At 44.8% G+C, this 17,665-nt stretch overlaps 1 protein-coding gene across 2 annotated transcripts in view; it reads left to right on the top strand.

Annotated features, from left to right (window-relative positions):
• Nucleotides 1–17,665, top strand: part of LOC109907914 (phosphatidylinositol 3,4,5-trisphosphate-dependent Rac exchanger 1 protein) — a 107,227-nt gene that overhangs the window by 23,585 nt on the left and 65,977 nt on the right. The window contains exons 1-7 of one of the 2 annotated variants that reach the window (XM_031794099.1): nucleotides 3,799–4,061; nucleotides 5,608–5,712; nucleotides 7,940–8,041; nucleotides 8,497–8,658; nucleotides 12,458–12,591; nucleotides 12,964–13,079; nucleotides 15,938–16,087. In XM_031794099.1, the coding sequence (XP_031649959.1) occupies nucleotides 5,671–5,712; nucleotides 7,940–8,041; nucleotides 8,497–8,658; nucleotides 12,458–12,591; nucleotides 12,964–13,079; nucleotides 15,938–16,087 (706 nt within the window). In that variant the 5' untranslated portion in view covers nucleotides 3,799–4,061; nucleotides 5,608–5,670. Of the gene's footprint in view, nucleotides 1–3,798; nucleotides 4,062–5,607; nucleotides 5,713–7,939; nucleotides 8,042–8,496; nucleotides 8,659–12,457; nucleotides 12,592–12,963; nucleotides 13,080–15,937; nucleotides 16,088–17,665 lie in introns of those variants that run through there. The other variant, XM_020506210.2, reaches the window with a different exon arrangement.

The following is a 17,665-nucleotide window of genomic DNA, read 5'->3' on the forward strand; positions in this document are numbered from 1 at the left end:
GTCATCATATTATAGCCCTTCTTAAATAGACTCATTATGCTTTGACACTCCTATTTGCCCTGTGTTTGTTATTGCCCCTCTTATCCTGCTGAAATTCCACTGATGGAAAAGGAAGAAAACCAAGTGTTTATCAAAGACACAAACACACTCTTTGAGCTATTCTGAGCACAAGTGGAGCCCTTCAAATCAGGCCCAGTTTCTTCAAGGCTGACCCGGCTTTGGAATTGTACAGGTCACATTCAGGAACTTAAAGAAATGCCCATAGATGGATTAATGTTCACTTTTAGAAGTCCTTAAAGGTCCAATGCTGCTGTATTTATCTCAATATCAAATCATTTCTGGGTAACAATTAAGTACCTTGCTGTACTAATGATATGCCTGTGATATCACCAGGCAGGCCAAAACTTAATTCCACCAAAACAGGCTGAAAAACAGTCTTTTTTTCAAAAGGCTCTTACACTAAATGCATAATCATCCTTTTAACATTATTATTCCAACCTCATGGTGTGGAATGAATATATATTTATTATTTAACCTTTTATTTAACTAGGCAAGTCAGTTATGAACAAATTCTTATTTACAATGATGACCTACCCCTAAACCCTCCCCTATAGGACTCCCGATCACAGCCGGTTGTGTTACAGCCCAAATCAAATTTTATTGGTCACATGCACATGGTTAGCAGATGTTATTGCGAGTGTAGCGAAATGCTTATGCTTCTAGATCCGACAGAGCAGCAGTATCTAACAGGTAATATCTAACAATTCCACAACAAAACCTAATACACACAATCTAGTAAAGGAATGGGATAAGAATATAGAAGTATAAAATATATGGATGAGCAGTGACAGAGTGGCTAAGATGCAATAGATAGTGAAGGATACAGTATACGTTATACACATATGAGATGAGTAACGCAAGATATGTAAACATTATTAAAGTGACCATTTATTATAGTGGCCAGTGATATGAAGTTTGAAGGTAGGCAGCCACCTCTCTGTGCTAGTGGTGGCTGTTTAACGATCTGATGACCTTGAGATTGAAAAACGGCTTCAATCGCTCTGTCCCAGCTTTGATGCACCTGTACTGACCTCGCCTTCTGGATTGAAGCGGGGTGAATAGGCAGTGGCTCGGGTAGTTATTGTCATTGATCTTTTTAGCCTTCCTGTGACATTGGGTGCTGTAGGTGTCCTGGAGGGCAGGTAGTTTGCCCCCGGTGATGCATTGTGCAGACCGCACTTCCCTCTGGAGAGCCTTTTGGTTGTGGGTGGTGCAGTTGCCGTTCCAGGCTGTGATACAGCCCGACAGGATGCTCTCAATTGTGCACCTGTAAAAGTTAGTGAGGGTTTTGGGTGACAAACCAAATTTCTTCAGCCTCCTGAGTTTGAAGAGGCTCTGTTGCGCCTTCTTCACCACACGGTCTGTGTGGGTGGACCATTTCAGTTTGTTGGTGATATGAACACAGAAGAACTTAAAACTTTCCACCACCTCCACTGCTGCCCTGTCGATGTGGATAGGGGGGTGCTCCCTCTGCTGTTTTCTGAAGTCCACAATCATCTCTTTTGTTTTGCTGACATTGAGTGAGAGGTTATTTTCCTGACACCACACTCTGAGGGCCCTCACCACCTCCTCCTCCCTGTAGGCTGTCTCGTCATTGTTTGTAATCAAGCCTACCACTGTTGTGTCGTCTGCAAATTTGATGATTGAGTTGGTGTGCGTGGCCACGCAGTCATGGGTGAACAGGGAATACAAGAGGGGGCTGAGAACGCACCCTTGTGGGGCCCCAGGTTTGAGGATCAGCGGAGTGGAGATGTTTCCAACCTTCACCTGGGGGCGGCCTGTCAGGAAGTCCAGGACCCAGTTGCACAGGGCAGGGTCGAGACCTAGGCCCACCAGCTTGATGATGATGAGTTTGGAGGTGTAGTCAATGAACGGCATTCTTACATAGGTATTCCTCTTGTCCAGATGGGATAGGGCAGTGTGATCGCGATTGCATCGTCTGTGGACCTATTGGGGGGTTAAGAAAATTGAAGTGCGTCTAGGGTGACAGGTAGGGTGGAGGTGATATGATCCTTGACTATTCTCTCTAAGCACTTCATGATGACAGAAGTGAGTGCTACGGGGCGATAGTCATTTAGTTCAGTTACCTTAGCTTTCTTGGGAACAGGAACTATAGACCCCTGGGATTGAACCAGGGTCTGTAGTGACACCTCTTGCACCGCTGCACCACTCGGGAGCCCATATATACAGTGCCTTCGGAAAGTACTCAGACCCCTTGACTTTTTCCTCATTTTGTTACGTTACAGGCTTATTCTAAAAGGGATTATATAAAACATTTTAAACTCTTCCTAGAGCTGGCCACCCGGCCAAACTGAGCAATCGTGGTAAAAGGAGAAGGGTCACTCTGACAGAGCTCTAGAGTTCCTCTGTGGAGATGGGAGAACCTTTCAGAAGGACAATCATCTCTGCAGTACTCTACCAATCAGGCCTTTATGGGAGATTGGCCAGATGGAAGCCACTCCTCAGTTAAATGAACATGGTAAACTCCAAATGGGCTGTCAAAAGGCACCTAAAGGACTCTCAGACCATGAGAAACAAGATTGAACTCCTTGGACTGAATGCCAAGCGTAACGTCTTGAGGAAACCTGGCACCATCCATATGGTGGTGGCATCATCATGCTATGGGGATGTTTTTCAGCGGCAGGGACTGGGAGACTAGTCAGGATCAAGGCAAAGATGAATGGAGTAAAGTACAGAGATCCTTGATGAAAACCTGCTCCATAGCGCTCAGGACCTCAGACTGGGGTGAATGTTCACCTTCCAACAGGACAATGACCATAAGCACAGAGCAAAGACAACTCAAGAGTGGCTTCGGGACAAGTCTTTGAATGTCCATGAGTGGCCCGGACTTGAACCCAATCGAACATCTCTGGATAGACCTGAAAATAGCTGTGCAGCGACGCTCTCCCATCCAACCTGACAGAGCTTGAGAAGAATGGGAGAAACTCCCCAAATACAGGTGTGCCAAGCTTGTAGCGTTATACCCAAGAAGGCTATGCTGTAATCACTGCCAAAGGTGTTTCAACCAATTACTGAGTAAAGGGTCTGAAAACGTATGTAAATGTCATATTTAAATAGTTTATTTTTAATAAATTAGGAAAAAGGTCAACCTGTTTTTGCTTTGTTGTTATGGGGTATTGTGTGTAGATTGAGATTTAATCCATTTTATAATAAGGCTATAATGTAACAAAATGTGTAAAAAGTCAAGGGGTCTGAATACTTTCCGAATGCATTGTATATGTATGTGTTATATACATTTATTTTTATAACACACAGGAAATCTAGTTTTTGACTGCACTGGGCCTTTAGGAAGTTCTGTTCTAAGCCTAGTAGTAGTCTAAGAGAGTCAAAGACGTTTCATGGTCTTTACTTTCTTGTGATGTTCCATGGAAACTCAGTCAAGAAATGTTGATTGTTATGATGAGGTGGCCATGAGCTTAGAAGTTTGGTATTTTAAGCATTGCATCAGAAAAGTTGAATGCAAGTGTCCGGGAAGACATGCACGCACACTCACTCTCTCTCTCACACACACCAGGTTTCCGTTTTCCGGTAATAGCCGGCTTTTGGCCAAAATGTCTTTAGAGAAAAGCCAATAAATTAAATTGGCACCGGCCAAATGTCCAGGATTAAGAAAAAAAAATCCCATTGCGAAATAATGCTTTTTAGTCTATTCATTGATGGAAAAGGCAGTCGATGTAAATACATTTGTAAAAAACGGCATCATCAGCGGGTCACACAAGTGGGCTGGAGGCAGTAGGCTATCCAAAATATACTTGTTTGAAACCGGAACGTTTTAATAGATATTATGAGGCATGTCTTGCCTTGCTTTAAAGTAACATATTAGATCTCCTCTCTTTCAAAATTCGTAATGGAAATGTATTTTAATCTCACTTCTTTTTGACATCAGTGTTTTCCCGCTAATTGCATTATAGAACGAACATTTGCACCTAGCCTACTGCCTTGTGCGCATGGCTGCGTGTATAATGTGACGGATAAAAAAGGTTAACAAACTTTTTTTAAGCTAAACGTACTGATCTGTTACATCAGACCTTTGTTTATGTAGCCTAGGGCTACTAGTTGTATGATTGTCCCAGAGTCTGTTTGGAATAGGCTATTTTTTTTTTCTCTCAACAAACTAACCAATAGAATGGAGTATAGTAGATTGACATAGGCTAGTGGTTTTGCTGTTCGTTAGGCTACTTGTCTTGAGTTTTTTTAATTCATTTTTTTTGTTGGTGTTTCACACCATATACTGGGCTAGCTGTTGCTCCCGGTGATGCCTCGGACTTTGTTGCCCGGCCAGCCAGCGGCTTTGTGTGTTTGTCTGTGTGTGACAGCGGAGCCCTGGGCTACGCTATCCCTCTGTTGCTTCGCCGTTTACAGCCGCCAAACACGGTGACACACTTTGAATCTACCCTCGTCATGGGAACCGGAGAGATTGCTGAACGTACTGTAATGTTACATACAAGCCAGATTAGTTCTCTCTTCTTGCTGCGTTGCCATGTGGACCTGACGCATGCATGAGAGGAGGTGGAGGATGGAAGGCTAGACCTGTCTGTAGCGGCATGGCCTCTTGAGGTTGACTTTGATATACTGTTTCCAAAGAGCTGTGAGAGTCGACATTTAGAATGGGGAGAGGAGAGCAAGAGGGAGACACTGAGACCAATGGTGCACCTGGTAGAGATTGTTACCCTGTGAACCTTTTTTATGGTGCTTGGCCCCATCAGTTTTACAGTGACCTTGTGTATTTAACGTTGGATGCCTGATAGAAATGCTACGCAGCATTCTTACCTCATGCTCAATATTTGAAGATTCAAAAACAAACTTAACAGCATCAAAGGAGTGACTCAGTGCCTCCTATATTGATCTGCCTTTTAAGTCGCTACCTAAAATGAACACGTCCAGCTTTTCAGAGAGCGCGAGTGTAGCGTTTCTCTGAAGGTTGTGAGGATATGCTAGCCTCGCAGGCACGAGCTAAGATTTCACTTCCTGCCGCTGTTTCGGGTGACCGCAGCACAGTTTTGGTTACAGTACCAACCAGAGCAGAGTGAGGAGGCCCTACACTGAAGCTGGTTTCACTTCCTAATGACTTGAAGGCCTATATATCGGGTTTTGGGCTGAAGCCTACATTTAAATTCTGAGGAATAGATTCCTTAGGCCTATATGTTGTCCCTAGTGGTGGGTAAATAATGCATTGAACCTATGCGCATAGCTATCATATAACTTAAGTGATCATGAGGAAAGTCTTCAGTGGCTAAACCTATAGGGACAGTACAGTATATCCACATACCTATGTCAGTGTGAATAGAGGAAGTTCAAAGGGCTTTCTCAGTTCAATATTTACCCAAATAAGGAAAGCACATCTCATCAGAATTGTAATCTTAATTGTTTGGAATTATGTGTATAGGAGTTAATCTTCAATTCAACTGATGTTGCGACATTATCACTAGATATCTGTGTTTGACTAAAAGTTGTTCTGTTCCAGAATATTCAATGCCAAGTTTTTCTATTCGGATCAGACTGAATTGTGTTTCTTCCATCTTTCAGAAGGGGCGGTTCTCGGTGTATGGGGAGTACTGCAGTAACCACGAGAAAGCCCTGCGGCTGCTGATGGAGCTCAACAAGATCCCCGAAATCAGGACCTTCCTCCTGGTGAGGATCCCACCGCTGACACCAACTCTCACCGTCTTTTTACATATCTCGTTCTCTCTGAAGAAAAACAATCTTCTCTTCCTCTATCTATTCCTCTTCCTTTCCTCTTACACCATGCTCTCTCCCTCTTCCTTTACCACCTCTTCTTGTCTACCTCTTCCTCCTACTTTCTCCCTGATCCTCCTCCCCTGTGTCATCATTTTCCACCTCTGTCCCAATCACCATCCTTCTCTCTATCCTCTTCATAATGTCACATCTTCTGTTTACATGTTTATGTTTGTTATACAAAATAACAGGTAGTAGAAAAAGGTCGCTCTGGCAAACTCACGACGTAACCACAGGGTCGTTTTGTCACCAGAAGTCCAGCTGTTTCCTTGTTTTGACAACCCTTCTTGCCCCTCAACAATGAACACAGGAACTGCCTTTGATTGCGCTTCCAAAGATGATGTCATGGTTGGTGTGAGCTGTCCAGCTGCGGTACATTGGCACGGCTGGCTGGAAGATCTGAGCCTTGTTGACACCGATGTATTTCCTCCGTCTCATTATTGACTGACCTGAACTTGTTCTAGTTGAGTTCTGTACATTCTATCCCAGGCTGCTAGTGGAACATCACATGGGGGGGTAAATCCGTACTTTCACAAGTCAAATGCGTTGATGTCAATGGGAGACTAAGATACATTTGACATATGTGGATGTTAGGATTCTCCCCATACATTTAAACTTGTAGCTTAAAGGGTCATTCCGCTAAAAGTCTGAACTCCACAGGTTGAAGCTGTAGGCTGGTTTCAACCCAAAATGCATGGTAGTCCACAGTGCTTTTTGTGGATGATGTGGAGTGAGGGAATTGGGACTGTGGTGTAGTCAGTCGATGAACTCTGGCGTGGAGACGATGCCTTCTGTAATCGCAGGGAGCCTGGAGGCTTAATGAATAATCACATTTGGATGTAAGCTTTGCATTAATTAGTCATGATTTATAAATGCAAATTGTTATTTGTATTATAATGATATTTGAGGGTGGTGCGGCATGAAGAGCCATCGGTGCATCTGTTTCCTCTCTTGAATTCCGTTCCATTTCCATGTTTTTGCGGTATTTGAGCTGATATTTCCATGTTAATTGACAAGCACTGAATATGTACGCCATCTCTCTCTACACGGACATCAAAACAAAGCTGTACAGCTGAGAGGAGTAAAGTGAAAGTATGCTGAAAGGAGGTCAAAGAGAAGCTCTCGGAGGGAGTTTGGCTGCAGGCACGCTGATGGAAATAAGGTTCAGATTAGAAGACGAGAGAGAGAGAGAAAGAGAGAGAGGGGTGGAGATGGGGATTGCGTCAGGATTGCCAAGCCGGCTGGAATCTGTGGAATCACACAATTTTGCAGTCAGTTTTTGCACTCCTCTCCTCCCCCCAGCCCCCAAGCGTAAGCTTCAACCAAAAAACTGCATGAGCATAACACTGCTGTTTCTTCTCGGAGTGCCTTATGAAGTTGAAAGTGGTGGAATGTGATTTCAAATGAAATATGTGCACTATACCGACCAATGATGTGCTTTCTGTTTTCTACACCAAAGTATTTTCATGCGGCGTATCTAGTTTGGCCTTTGATCTTGTGGTGAATGCTGCTCATCCTTGCCCTCTGGGACTTCACATTTGACAGACCTGGTTACTGGAAAATAAAGCACAGAGAAGAGAACCCACCAGCTTTCTCTCTCGCTCTCTCTCTCACTCTCTCTCTCTCTCGCTCGCTCTCTCTTGCTCTCTCTCTCTCGCTCTCTCTCTCGCTCTCTCTCTCGCTCTCTCTCTCTCTCGCTCTCTCTCTCTCTCTCTCTCTCTCTCTCTCTCTCTCTCTCTCTCTCTCTCTCTCTCTCTCTCTCTCTCTCTCTCTCTCTCGCTCTCGCTCTCGCTCTCGCTCGCTCTCTCACTCTCATCTGAAGAACCCTCAGTAGGGTTTCACCACCAAACTTATTTCTTGGGTACATTTTTCAAAGCATGACTTTAGTTCCAGTTTGCCACCCGATCCCCATTGAGGCTGTTAATGCAACACTGAAGACATGCTGTGGTGTTTTGGATTTAGCTTCTTGCACTCAACCAATTCACATCATCATTTTAGTGGAGTTACCAACTTACATTTCTAGAAGAATCACAAACAAGATGGAGGATGTGTCATAGGCCATAGATGTCCCTGTTTGATAAATTACAGTTTTGTTAACATCTGTGTCTTGTTTGTGTTCCAGCACTGTATGCTGCTGGGAGGGAAGAAGAGCACAGACATTCCCCTGGAGGGGTACCTGCTATCGCCCATTCAGAGGATCTGCAAGTACCCCCTTCTACTGAAGGTAAGGCCCTTGGACCCGAGGAGAATGACACAAGCGCATACACGAACATAAACACACATTCCGACCTTGTCCGCCACACTCCTACCACACACAATCTTTTATTCTCCACCCCACGTCCAATTTCTCCCTTTTTTCCAACTTCTCCACAAAACTCTATCCGCACCACTTCATCCTCACTATCCTATGTCCAACCTCCACGCTCCCCCCTCCAGCCTAACATTCCCCCAGTACTCTGTTCATCCATCATCCCGCAATCTTAACTGACCTCTCCATTTCTAAATGCAACTCCATCCACCGTTGACTCTACAGGATACTGTTGAGATGATTCCTAATAATGAGCATTATCAATGGCTGTTTTATATACTGTAGTTCTACTGAAGACGTCTTGACTTTGGCTTTAACCCGTTAATGACCTGACCAAGTGACCACTCTACTCGCCTCTCCCCCGCCTCTAGGAGCTGCTGAAGCGGACCCCCAAGAAGCACGCGGACTACCCTGCGGTGGAGGAGGCCCTGCAGGCCATGAAGGCAGTGTGCTCCAACATCAATGAGACCAAGAGGCAGATGGAGAAACTGGAGGCCCTGGAGCAGCTGCAGTCGCACATCGAGGGCTGGGAGGTGAGGGATTCTATTCTATTCTACTCTAGACCATGGCTAGGATGCACCCTATAGGTCACCATTGAGGGGGGGAGAGGAGAAAAGTACTAAAAGGTGAAAAGAGGGGGAGAGACGTGTGCGTTTTAAAGATGAGAGAGAGAGAGAGAGAGAAGTGTGCTAGAAAGATGAGAGAAGTGTGCTAGAAAGATGAGAGAAGTGTGCTAGAAAGATGAGAGAAGTGTGCTAGAAAAATGAGAGAAGTGTGCGATAAAGATGAGAGAAGTGTGCGATAAAGATGAGAGGAAGGAGAGATGGAGAGGGGTGGGAGGTGAGAAGAAAGATTGAGAGAGGAGAAGTAAGAGAGAGAGGATAGTTAGAAGGGAGCAGAACGGTTCTCCTTTATATAGAAATGGTTTGAATGACAGGAAAGAGACGGAAAAGGGAAGCTCAGAGTTTAGATTTGTCAATGGTTTACACACACACACACACACTGTCCTCCTCATTGACTCAGTCACGGCTGTGGCGAAAAAGCTTAGGCCAGTTTTCGAGAGTCCACTAAATACTGAGCACCACTTCATTTTCTGTGACAGTAAAACACTCCTCCAGCTTCCCCCAGAATACCAGTGTGCACAGGGCACAGACAGGTCTTGGGAGCGGAGCGGAGTGCCCAGTGCGTTTTTCACGCCTCCCTCACCCTCCACAACAGAGCCCTTGTCCCCTGACTCTCCTCGGGCCCCCTGGGCCCCGGAGAGGACAATCTGCCCGCTCAGTAGCCACGGGAAGGCCAAAGGGCACCCTGCCCAATCGGCAGAGCCTGATGAGACAGGGCCTAGTCTCACGCGGGACCCTTTGAGGAAAAAGCGAGGGCCTCACAATGGCATCCTACACACACACACACACACACACACACACACACACACTCAAGGCCTGCCAAGATTTGCCTCGCTCTGACGAAATATGCCACCGTTTCACCCCTGTGATTGTCCTCTGTCAAAAATGTGACAAAACAAGAGACTGTTGTGTGTTTAACAAGGATAAACAATGTGGGGGAAAAATTACACCATGTCGCCTGTTCCTTCCACAGATCAATCAGACTTGTCTTGATATAGGATTGTTATTGGCATTTTTGTTAAATGACTCTCATTTGATTCCAGCCACTGATGTGGGGGCAGTTGGACATCTGTTTTTGGGATTGGTTCTCTGATTCACTTTGCATTGACCCCTAGAGGTCAAAACATATCTGAGAGTGAATGAGTATTGGGACATAGAGCCTCTGTCTACTCACTCTGTATCACAGTCCGTCCTCATGAAAGGCAATACCCATCTCCCTACCTACTTCCCTCTCTTTAGCCCATTATTCCTACTCTCTCCACTTCTCCACTCCTCCACTCTCCAGTGTAATCACCTCTCCACTGCTCCACTCTCCAGTGTAATCACCTCTCCACTGCTCCACTCTCCAGTGTAATCACCTCTCCACTGCTCCACTCTACAGTGTAATCACTTCTCCACTGCTCCACTCTCCAGTGTAATCACTCCTCCACTCTCCAGTGTAATCACCTCTCCACTCCTCCACTCTCCAGTGTAATCACCTCTCCACTCTCCAGTGTAACCACTCTCTCCACTCCTCCACTCTAAAGTGTAACCACTCTCTCCACTCCTCCACTCTCCAGTGTAATCACCTCTCCACTCCTCCACTCTCCAGTGTAATCACCTCTCCACTCTCCAGTGTAACCACTCTCTCCACTCCTCCACTCTCCAGTGTAACCACTCTCTCCACTCCTCCACTCTCCAGTGTAATCACCTCTCCACTCCTCCACTCTCCAGTGTAATCACCTCTCCACTCCTAATGGGGAGGTAATAGTGCAGAATCGGGGCTCAGACACATTAGCTTTGCTCTAATAGACAGACAGCCCTCCTGCTTCCACCACCCCTCCCTCTGTCATCCTCTATCCATTCCTCCATCCCGCCTTCCTGCACAGTTAAACATGGAATTTGATAGATCGGGTGAAATGTAAAACCGTCTGCTAGGCCGACTGGAATGCACCTGACCTACAAGAGTGAGGATAATCCTGTTTTTCGGGGGGGAGCTATGCGCGTCTGTCAGAGATGTAGTGGCCAGAGGAATCAATTATGGATGGTAGTGGGGGTCTGGTTTTGGGCGGCTACAGTGGTTTGCTCTCAATGACATCAAAGAGACAGTTACATTTGGTAAAGTCCAACCATAAAAGAGTGTTTGGTGTCTCTACCAAAAATGGGGGTGGAGCAGGAGATCCAGAGTCCACACATGGGCACGCTTAGTTCCGGTTGATTTAGGTTGGTGCGTTCCATTGAACAATGATGTTTTGTTATGGCTACGTGAATGGCATGAATGTATCCATGCACATGCACTTTATATTACCAATCATTACTCTACGAGGCAGCCCTAAATGTGTATGTGTGTGCTTAATTGCAATGGTGTAGGTTTGATTGAATTCCTGTCTGAAATGGCACCCTATTCCCTATATAGTGCATTACCTTGTGATCAGAGGCCAAAGGGGAGGTCCCATATGGCTCTGGTCTAAAGTAGTGCACTATATATGTAATGGTGCCATTTCTGAAACACCCCCATCCATAATTAACGTCACAGCTAGAATCCCATAGGTCAACCTTAAGGAATCCCTTTAGGTTTCTTGTTTACAATGAGCTAATGTAAAACCCTGCAAATACAGCTTTAAAAATGACTTCATCTAATGACTAACTAGTGACTCACTGACAAAGTCGTGGCCTAGGATCGTTAAAAGGTTTTAATTGGCTCTCGTACCTTGCGGTGTGAGTTGACGTCCATGCATACTTGATGACGTCAACCAGCAATATGTACACCCCCCCCTGACTAGGCTAAAACGGAAAACCTAATGAATTATGAAACGAGATGAATCTTTCAATTAAGAACTTGCGTCAGATCGTACATATAGAAGGGACAGTGTTTGTGTGCATGCTCATACATGTGACTACATACATTTTGTTAAGAATATGTGGTTCTCATCCCATGGCTGCAGAGGAGAAAGAGTACATGGAGTGCACGGTCAACTCACGTTTTACCGTTCAGATTTGAGCAACACTTCACATGAAGTACTCTGCCACTAAACTGTCATAACAGTGGCTTTCCACCGGTCATAACGCGAGTCACAACACTGCCATGACATTACATATCAGGGAAGCTTTGGGAAATAACTGGAATGCTTCACATGTTACGTCTCAGCTCACCGTACGAGTGGTATGTGGCTTGCAGGGGTAAAATAAACAGGCTTTGTCTTAAGTCTGACCAGATGTCCCTTTGGGACCCAGAGCTGGCACTATTTAAACAAAATCTTGTTTCCTCCCCATTTTAGACTAGTTTCCTCCAGTTCAGTTCAGTTCGGGGGCCAATTGGAAACTTGTCTAACCACTGTGGGATGAAGAACAGTGCACAGCTGACTTTTGTCTTGTGTTAAGGGTCATTGGCAAAGTTTAGGGAAGGACTGTTGTATACACTATTGTTCTGTTGTATAACAGTAGGAGTGAGGGTGTCGTCTGTTGTTCATTCCATCCTATTAGCACAATGAAACTATTATTTTAGTATAAACCGAATCCAATGTCATCTGATGTGTGAATTCTCACAGCTGCATTTTGTTGTTCGACTGGGGTTGTGCACTCTGAAGGTAAACACATGCTGTTTAAAAGAGAATCATTGTTATAGACACACGTACACACACACAAAGAACCCCCCCATACACACACGTCAAGTTGAGAGATGACAACAGGCACCAGCGGTTAACTGCCGTCCTCTCTTGACTGTCCCCAGGGCACCAATCTGACTGACATCTGCACCGAGCTGCTGCTCCACGGTAACCTGCTCAAGATCTCAGCCGGCAACATCCAGGAGAGAGTCTTCTTCCTGTTCGACAACCTCTTGGTTTACTGCAAGAGGAAGTCCAGGTGAGAACGAGGGAGGGAGGAGATGTAGGGAAGGGAGGGAAAGCAGGGGAGGTTGTGAGGGGGTGACTGAGAGGAGAGCAAGATGGTGGAGAGGTAAGTGGCAGGAATGAGCACAACGTGTGTTCATTCAGTGGCAGAAAGAAGCCAGACATGGAAAAACCGAGTGAATCCCCAAATCCTGTTTTGTGTAGTGTGTACCAAGCTCATTTTACATACAAACAAAACAAGTCCACCTAACGTTGTGCGTGCACGTGCTTCAGGACTGTGAAGTTGTTTTTAAAATGTATTTAGTTATACATATTTTTAGCAACATTTTATTTTTTTCTGTGCAGAATTTTTTTTTCTTCCACAAATTTCTGTTCAATTTCCTAGGGTTTCTGGGAAGAAGTCCACCAAAAGGACCAAGTCCATCAACGGTCCCCTGTACCTGTTCCGAGGAAGAATCAACACCGAGGTGATGGAGGTGGAAAACGTCGAGGACGGAACAGGTTTGTGCCAGTCTCACCAGTCTTCATATACAGTACAGTGCTGTGAAAAGGTATTTGTCCCCTTTCTGTCGTCCAGGTCCTGAGGCAGCATAGCATCCCCAAACCATCACACTGCCACCACCACGCTTGACAGTTTTAAGGTTCTTACTGCTGAACGCAATGTTTGGTTTTGGCCAGGCATAATGGCGACCCCATGTCGTCTTTGTAAACTCAGGTTCCCTTTATCGAATATTACGCTTTGGTTGAAGATCTGATAACTTTCAGTATTAACAATGTGCAAAAATAGAGAAAATCAGAAAGAGGGCAAATACTTTTTCACCACACTGTAGGAACATCATCCCTCTATTCACCCCTCCATTTATTCATTCATACAATCATCCCTTGCTCTAATCATTCATCCATGTTTAGTCATTTATCACATTTGTCCTCCATCAGTTGATCATTAAATTTTCTTTCTATTTATGTGGGATTAACTCTCTAAAGGTCTGGCTGATGTAAAATCATAAACGAATTACACAGATCTATTCTATCTATGCTACAGTGTTACTTTTAGGCTTCAAAAACTAGATAATGAATTCACTGATGGAGTAGGTGATACAAATCTGATGAGAGCTAATAGTTTGGGTGTAACTATAAAATCTTGCATAGGTTTCTCACACTTTGAATGACTAACGGTAGATAGGGAGGTTAAATGGATTTGACGAGTGCTTGCTCGCGGTGATAATGTCTTACATTTGTTCGGGCAGGATGCACAACCTGTGTTTCTCACCTTTGAACTTCTGGGATAGCTGCTGCTGCAGGAACTGGAACTTACCAACTTACCACACTGTTCTGCTCATTTTGCTCTAGAGATTTGTGGCACACTAGCCTGTTTTTGCAAGACCTGGGTTAAAGTAGTATTTGAAATGTTTTAAATATTTTAGCTTTGCTTGATTGAGTTTACCAGGCGCATAGAAACAATAAAATTGTCCCAAAACTGCCAACCCCACATATCTTGAATTTCAGGCAGGCTCAAGCAAACATTCAAAGTATTTGAAAGATTTCAAGTACTATTCGAACCCAGGTCTGATTTTGTTTTCTCATGTAGCTCTTGCTTTAGGGCCTTAGGGGTAGAAATGCACTTCTTCCTCTCACATGCCTCCTTTCTGTGCCCCGGGGCTGTTGCCTATCGCCTGGTACGTTCAGAGGTAACCACAAAGAAAAATATGTTCTCTCTCTCTCTGTGTTTCTCAGAGAGACAATATAACCTTATAGTGACACTAAGGTCATGTGCCATTTTTACACTGCCAGTTGTATGTGTCTAACTTGGATGTGTCTAAGGGTATTAATGTGTTGATTTGTAGCATTGTAGAAGCCCTGAAATATCTGTGCTTTTTATACCGTTCAGTTGACCATTTTAAAGCAGGGCTCTCTAACCCTGTTCCTGGAGAGCTACCCCCCTGTAGGTTTTAACTCTAACCCTGTTCCTGGAGAGCTACCCCCCTGTAGGTTTTAACTCTAACCCTGTTCCTGGAGAGCTACCCCCCTGTAGGTTTTAACTCTAACCCTGTTCCTGGAGAGCTACCCCCCTGTAGGTTTTAACTCTAACCCTGTTCCTGGAGAGCTACCCCCCTGTAGGTTTTAACTCTAACCCTGTTCCTGGAGAGCTACCCTCCTGTAGGTTTTAACTCTAACCCTGTTCCTGGAGAGCTACCCTCCTGTAGGTTTTCACTCTAACCCTGTTCCTGGAGAGCTACCCTCCTGTAGGTTTTCACTCCAACACCAGTTGTAACTAACCTGGTTCAGTTTATCAACCAGCTAATTATTAGATCAGGTGTGCTAGATTAGGGCTGGAGTGTGAACATACTGGGCGGTAGCTCTCCAGGAACAGGGTTAGAGTTAAAACCTACAGGGCGGTAGCTCTCCAGGAACAGGGTTAGAGTTAAAACCTACTGGGCGGTAGCTCTCCAGGAACAGGGTTAGAGTTAAAACCTACTGGGCGGTAGCTCTCCAGGAACAGGGTTGGAGAGCCTTGATTTAAAGTAATATGTTTAGATTAATAAGGATATTGAGTGAATCCGTTTGAATGAGATTTGTAGTTTGTGGCTTGTCGGGCCTGTGTTCTTCCACTGAAGAGCACAACCTTGAAATGCACTGACGGTAGGTTTCCCATTCACACGAAGAGCAATTCAATGAGTGTTTTGGCGTGAATGCATTCATCACACTCAGATGAATGCAACAACATTACCCTCCTCCCATGTCCACTATTGTTTGAAACACGCACACCTAGACACCATTAGCCCTTTTTTTTTAATGCTTCCACCCCCCCCCCCCCCCCCCCCCCCCGGGGCCAGGTGGTTTCACATCTATTTATATGACCTTTTAACATTACACTAATGTACTTCCATTACCCCCAGTCCATTCATTATGCATTACAGTCACCTAGAGCCAAAGAGCTGGTCAAATTGGAATGGAGCTGAGAGGAGAGGGAGACAAAGAGAGGGAATGCGAGGGCGGAAGCAAGACGGACCTTTCTGTCGAGTCAGCGGAAAGATGTCTTTTACTAGTCAGTTATTGTTTGTTATTTTAATTAGCAGTACTTACAGTCTGATGGATATTTGAACTCTGAGGTATTTCAAGGACAAGTGAAGCTTGAGAGTGTTGTGGCTGAGCTGTATTACCCTCAGTTACTTCGGAGGTCAACACGAGTTCACGAACACTGCATGTTTTATCCCCAAGGAAAGCTAATACAGTATTCATATCAATGTCCATCAACAGCATTGAGGTTAAATGTAATTAAGGTTATTTCTAGAAGAGGAGTCACATGTCGGGTGTGTACCATGGTCCGTTAATTGTTTGTTTTTTACCTCTTGTTTTAGCCGACTACCACAGCAACAACTACACGGTGACCAACGGCTGGAAGATCCACAACACGGCCAAGAACAAGTGGTTTGTCTGCATGGCCAAGAACTCGGAGGACAAGCAGAAGTGGCTCGACGCCATCTTGAGGGAACGAGAGCAGAGAGAGAGTGAGTTTAACAAAAAAAGGGGCATGTCCTCGCTTTTGGAGCCCTGCTCCCACCTCCCTTGAGAATGTAAGGCTATCATGTTTTCCGATTGTGCTCTACTTTCTGACCTCATAGACTTAGACAGTATCTCAACAACGCTATGCTATGTATGGTGAGCTAACACAATTAAGGTTCAGTTAAATAAATGGTTAGCTTTGCAAGAGGTTACAAATGGAGTCCCTCTGTTGTGAGAGATCATACAATATGCATGCAAATGAATGCCTCACTAGGACGGTTGTGGTATGCTTATGGTATGTGGATTATGGTATGTCTTGCTGCTCTTTTTGTGTCTCTCTCTCTCTGGCTTTTGTTTTATAAATACATAAAGATTGTGGTATAAGAACCTAGAACTTTAATACCAAATTAATGCAGATGAACAGTCTGGAGTTTAACATTCAAAAGAAAGAGCCAGCCGCCTCTTACCATGCAGTACGAGACCCATGTTTGCTAATCAACACTCCCGAGAGGAGAACACACTCTATACAACAGTTCATTCACAAACAATCTCAAGATGCGCTAAAAACAGAATCTTCGATCCAGCAAGAGCCTGAAATAGAACAGCCAGTAGCAGCTTGCCAGAAACGGCAGCTCACTAGAGAGTATTGCAACACAGTCCCGGTCACGGGTTGTTGTCAGTCTGTGACACCACTCTGTTCTCTCTCTGTTTTGTCTACCCATCTATACCGTGGCATGAAAGTGAGGCTCCGTAACACACTTTGTATGCCATTTCGCGACTTGGTGTGGAGTGATTGCAGACGTTTGGCATGAATTAGCAGCATGGGAGCAGTTTTCAAGAACTGTGCAATTTAATAGTGTGTTCAAATCGAGTCACACCCAAAACATCCTGGCACTGGAATAAAATGATCTTTTGGTCCTCTCAAAAAAAAAAGAATGGCACTAAAATACCTCTTTCTCTAGTTAAAATGTGCTATTTGCGGTAGTGTTTGACTACACATTGAAAACATGTATTTTGGGGAAGATGGATTATTTGTTCAAAACGTCATTGTAAGCTGAGCACTCTTACTCCTCTTGTTTAATGACTTTGCCTCCATTCCCCCCCCCCCTCTTTTGACTTCTAAAGTGTCTCCACATGAGGAGTAAGGACACCTGTTCAGCACTGGCCACCTGTCTTTTTGTTTGCGTGCGCATTGGGGCGGGCTAATAAAGCTTGAAAGGCTTTTACTGACTGCTGTGCCTGTAGGCATGGTGACACCTGATAGCATTGGAGGCAGAAATCACCACTGCTTCCCACCCAAGCTGTAAGTGTATGGGAAGGATTCAACTTAAACAGCTGAGGGGTTTTAAATGTTCAACCATACCTGTGTTCTAGCTGTTTACAACAACAGTAGCTTTAATATTTCAAATGTTGCAAATGAGCCTTCCTCATGGACTTGTGGCGAGCAGTCACCTGGTCCTGTGGCTAAAATGAAGACGTGGAGCTTTGCAGAGTACCAAGGGCCATGTTGGGTATTGGGTTACGGCAGGCGGAAATTGACCTGAGGCTAACAGATGCCAGATCAGTCACAGTGCAGCCAACTC

The sequence above is a fragment of the Oncorhynchus kisutch genome, linkage group LG17 (assembly GCF_002021735.2).
Source record: "Oncorhynchus kisutch isolate 150728-3 linkage group LG17, Okis_V2, whole genome shotgun sequence".
In the NCBI taxonomy this organism is placed as follows: domain Eukaryota; kingdom Metazoa; phylum Chordata; class Actinopteri; order Salmoniformes; family Salmonidae; genus Oncorhynchus; species Oncorhynchus kisutch.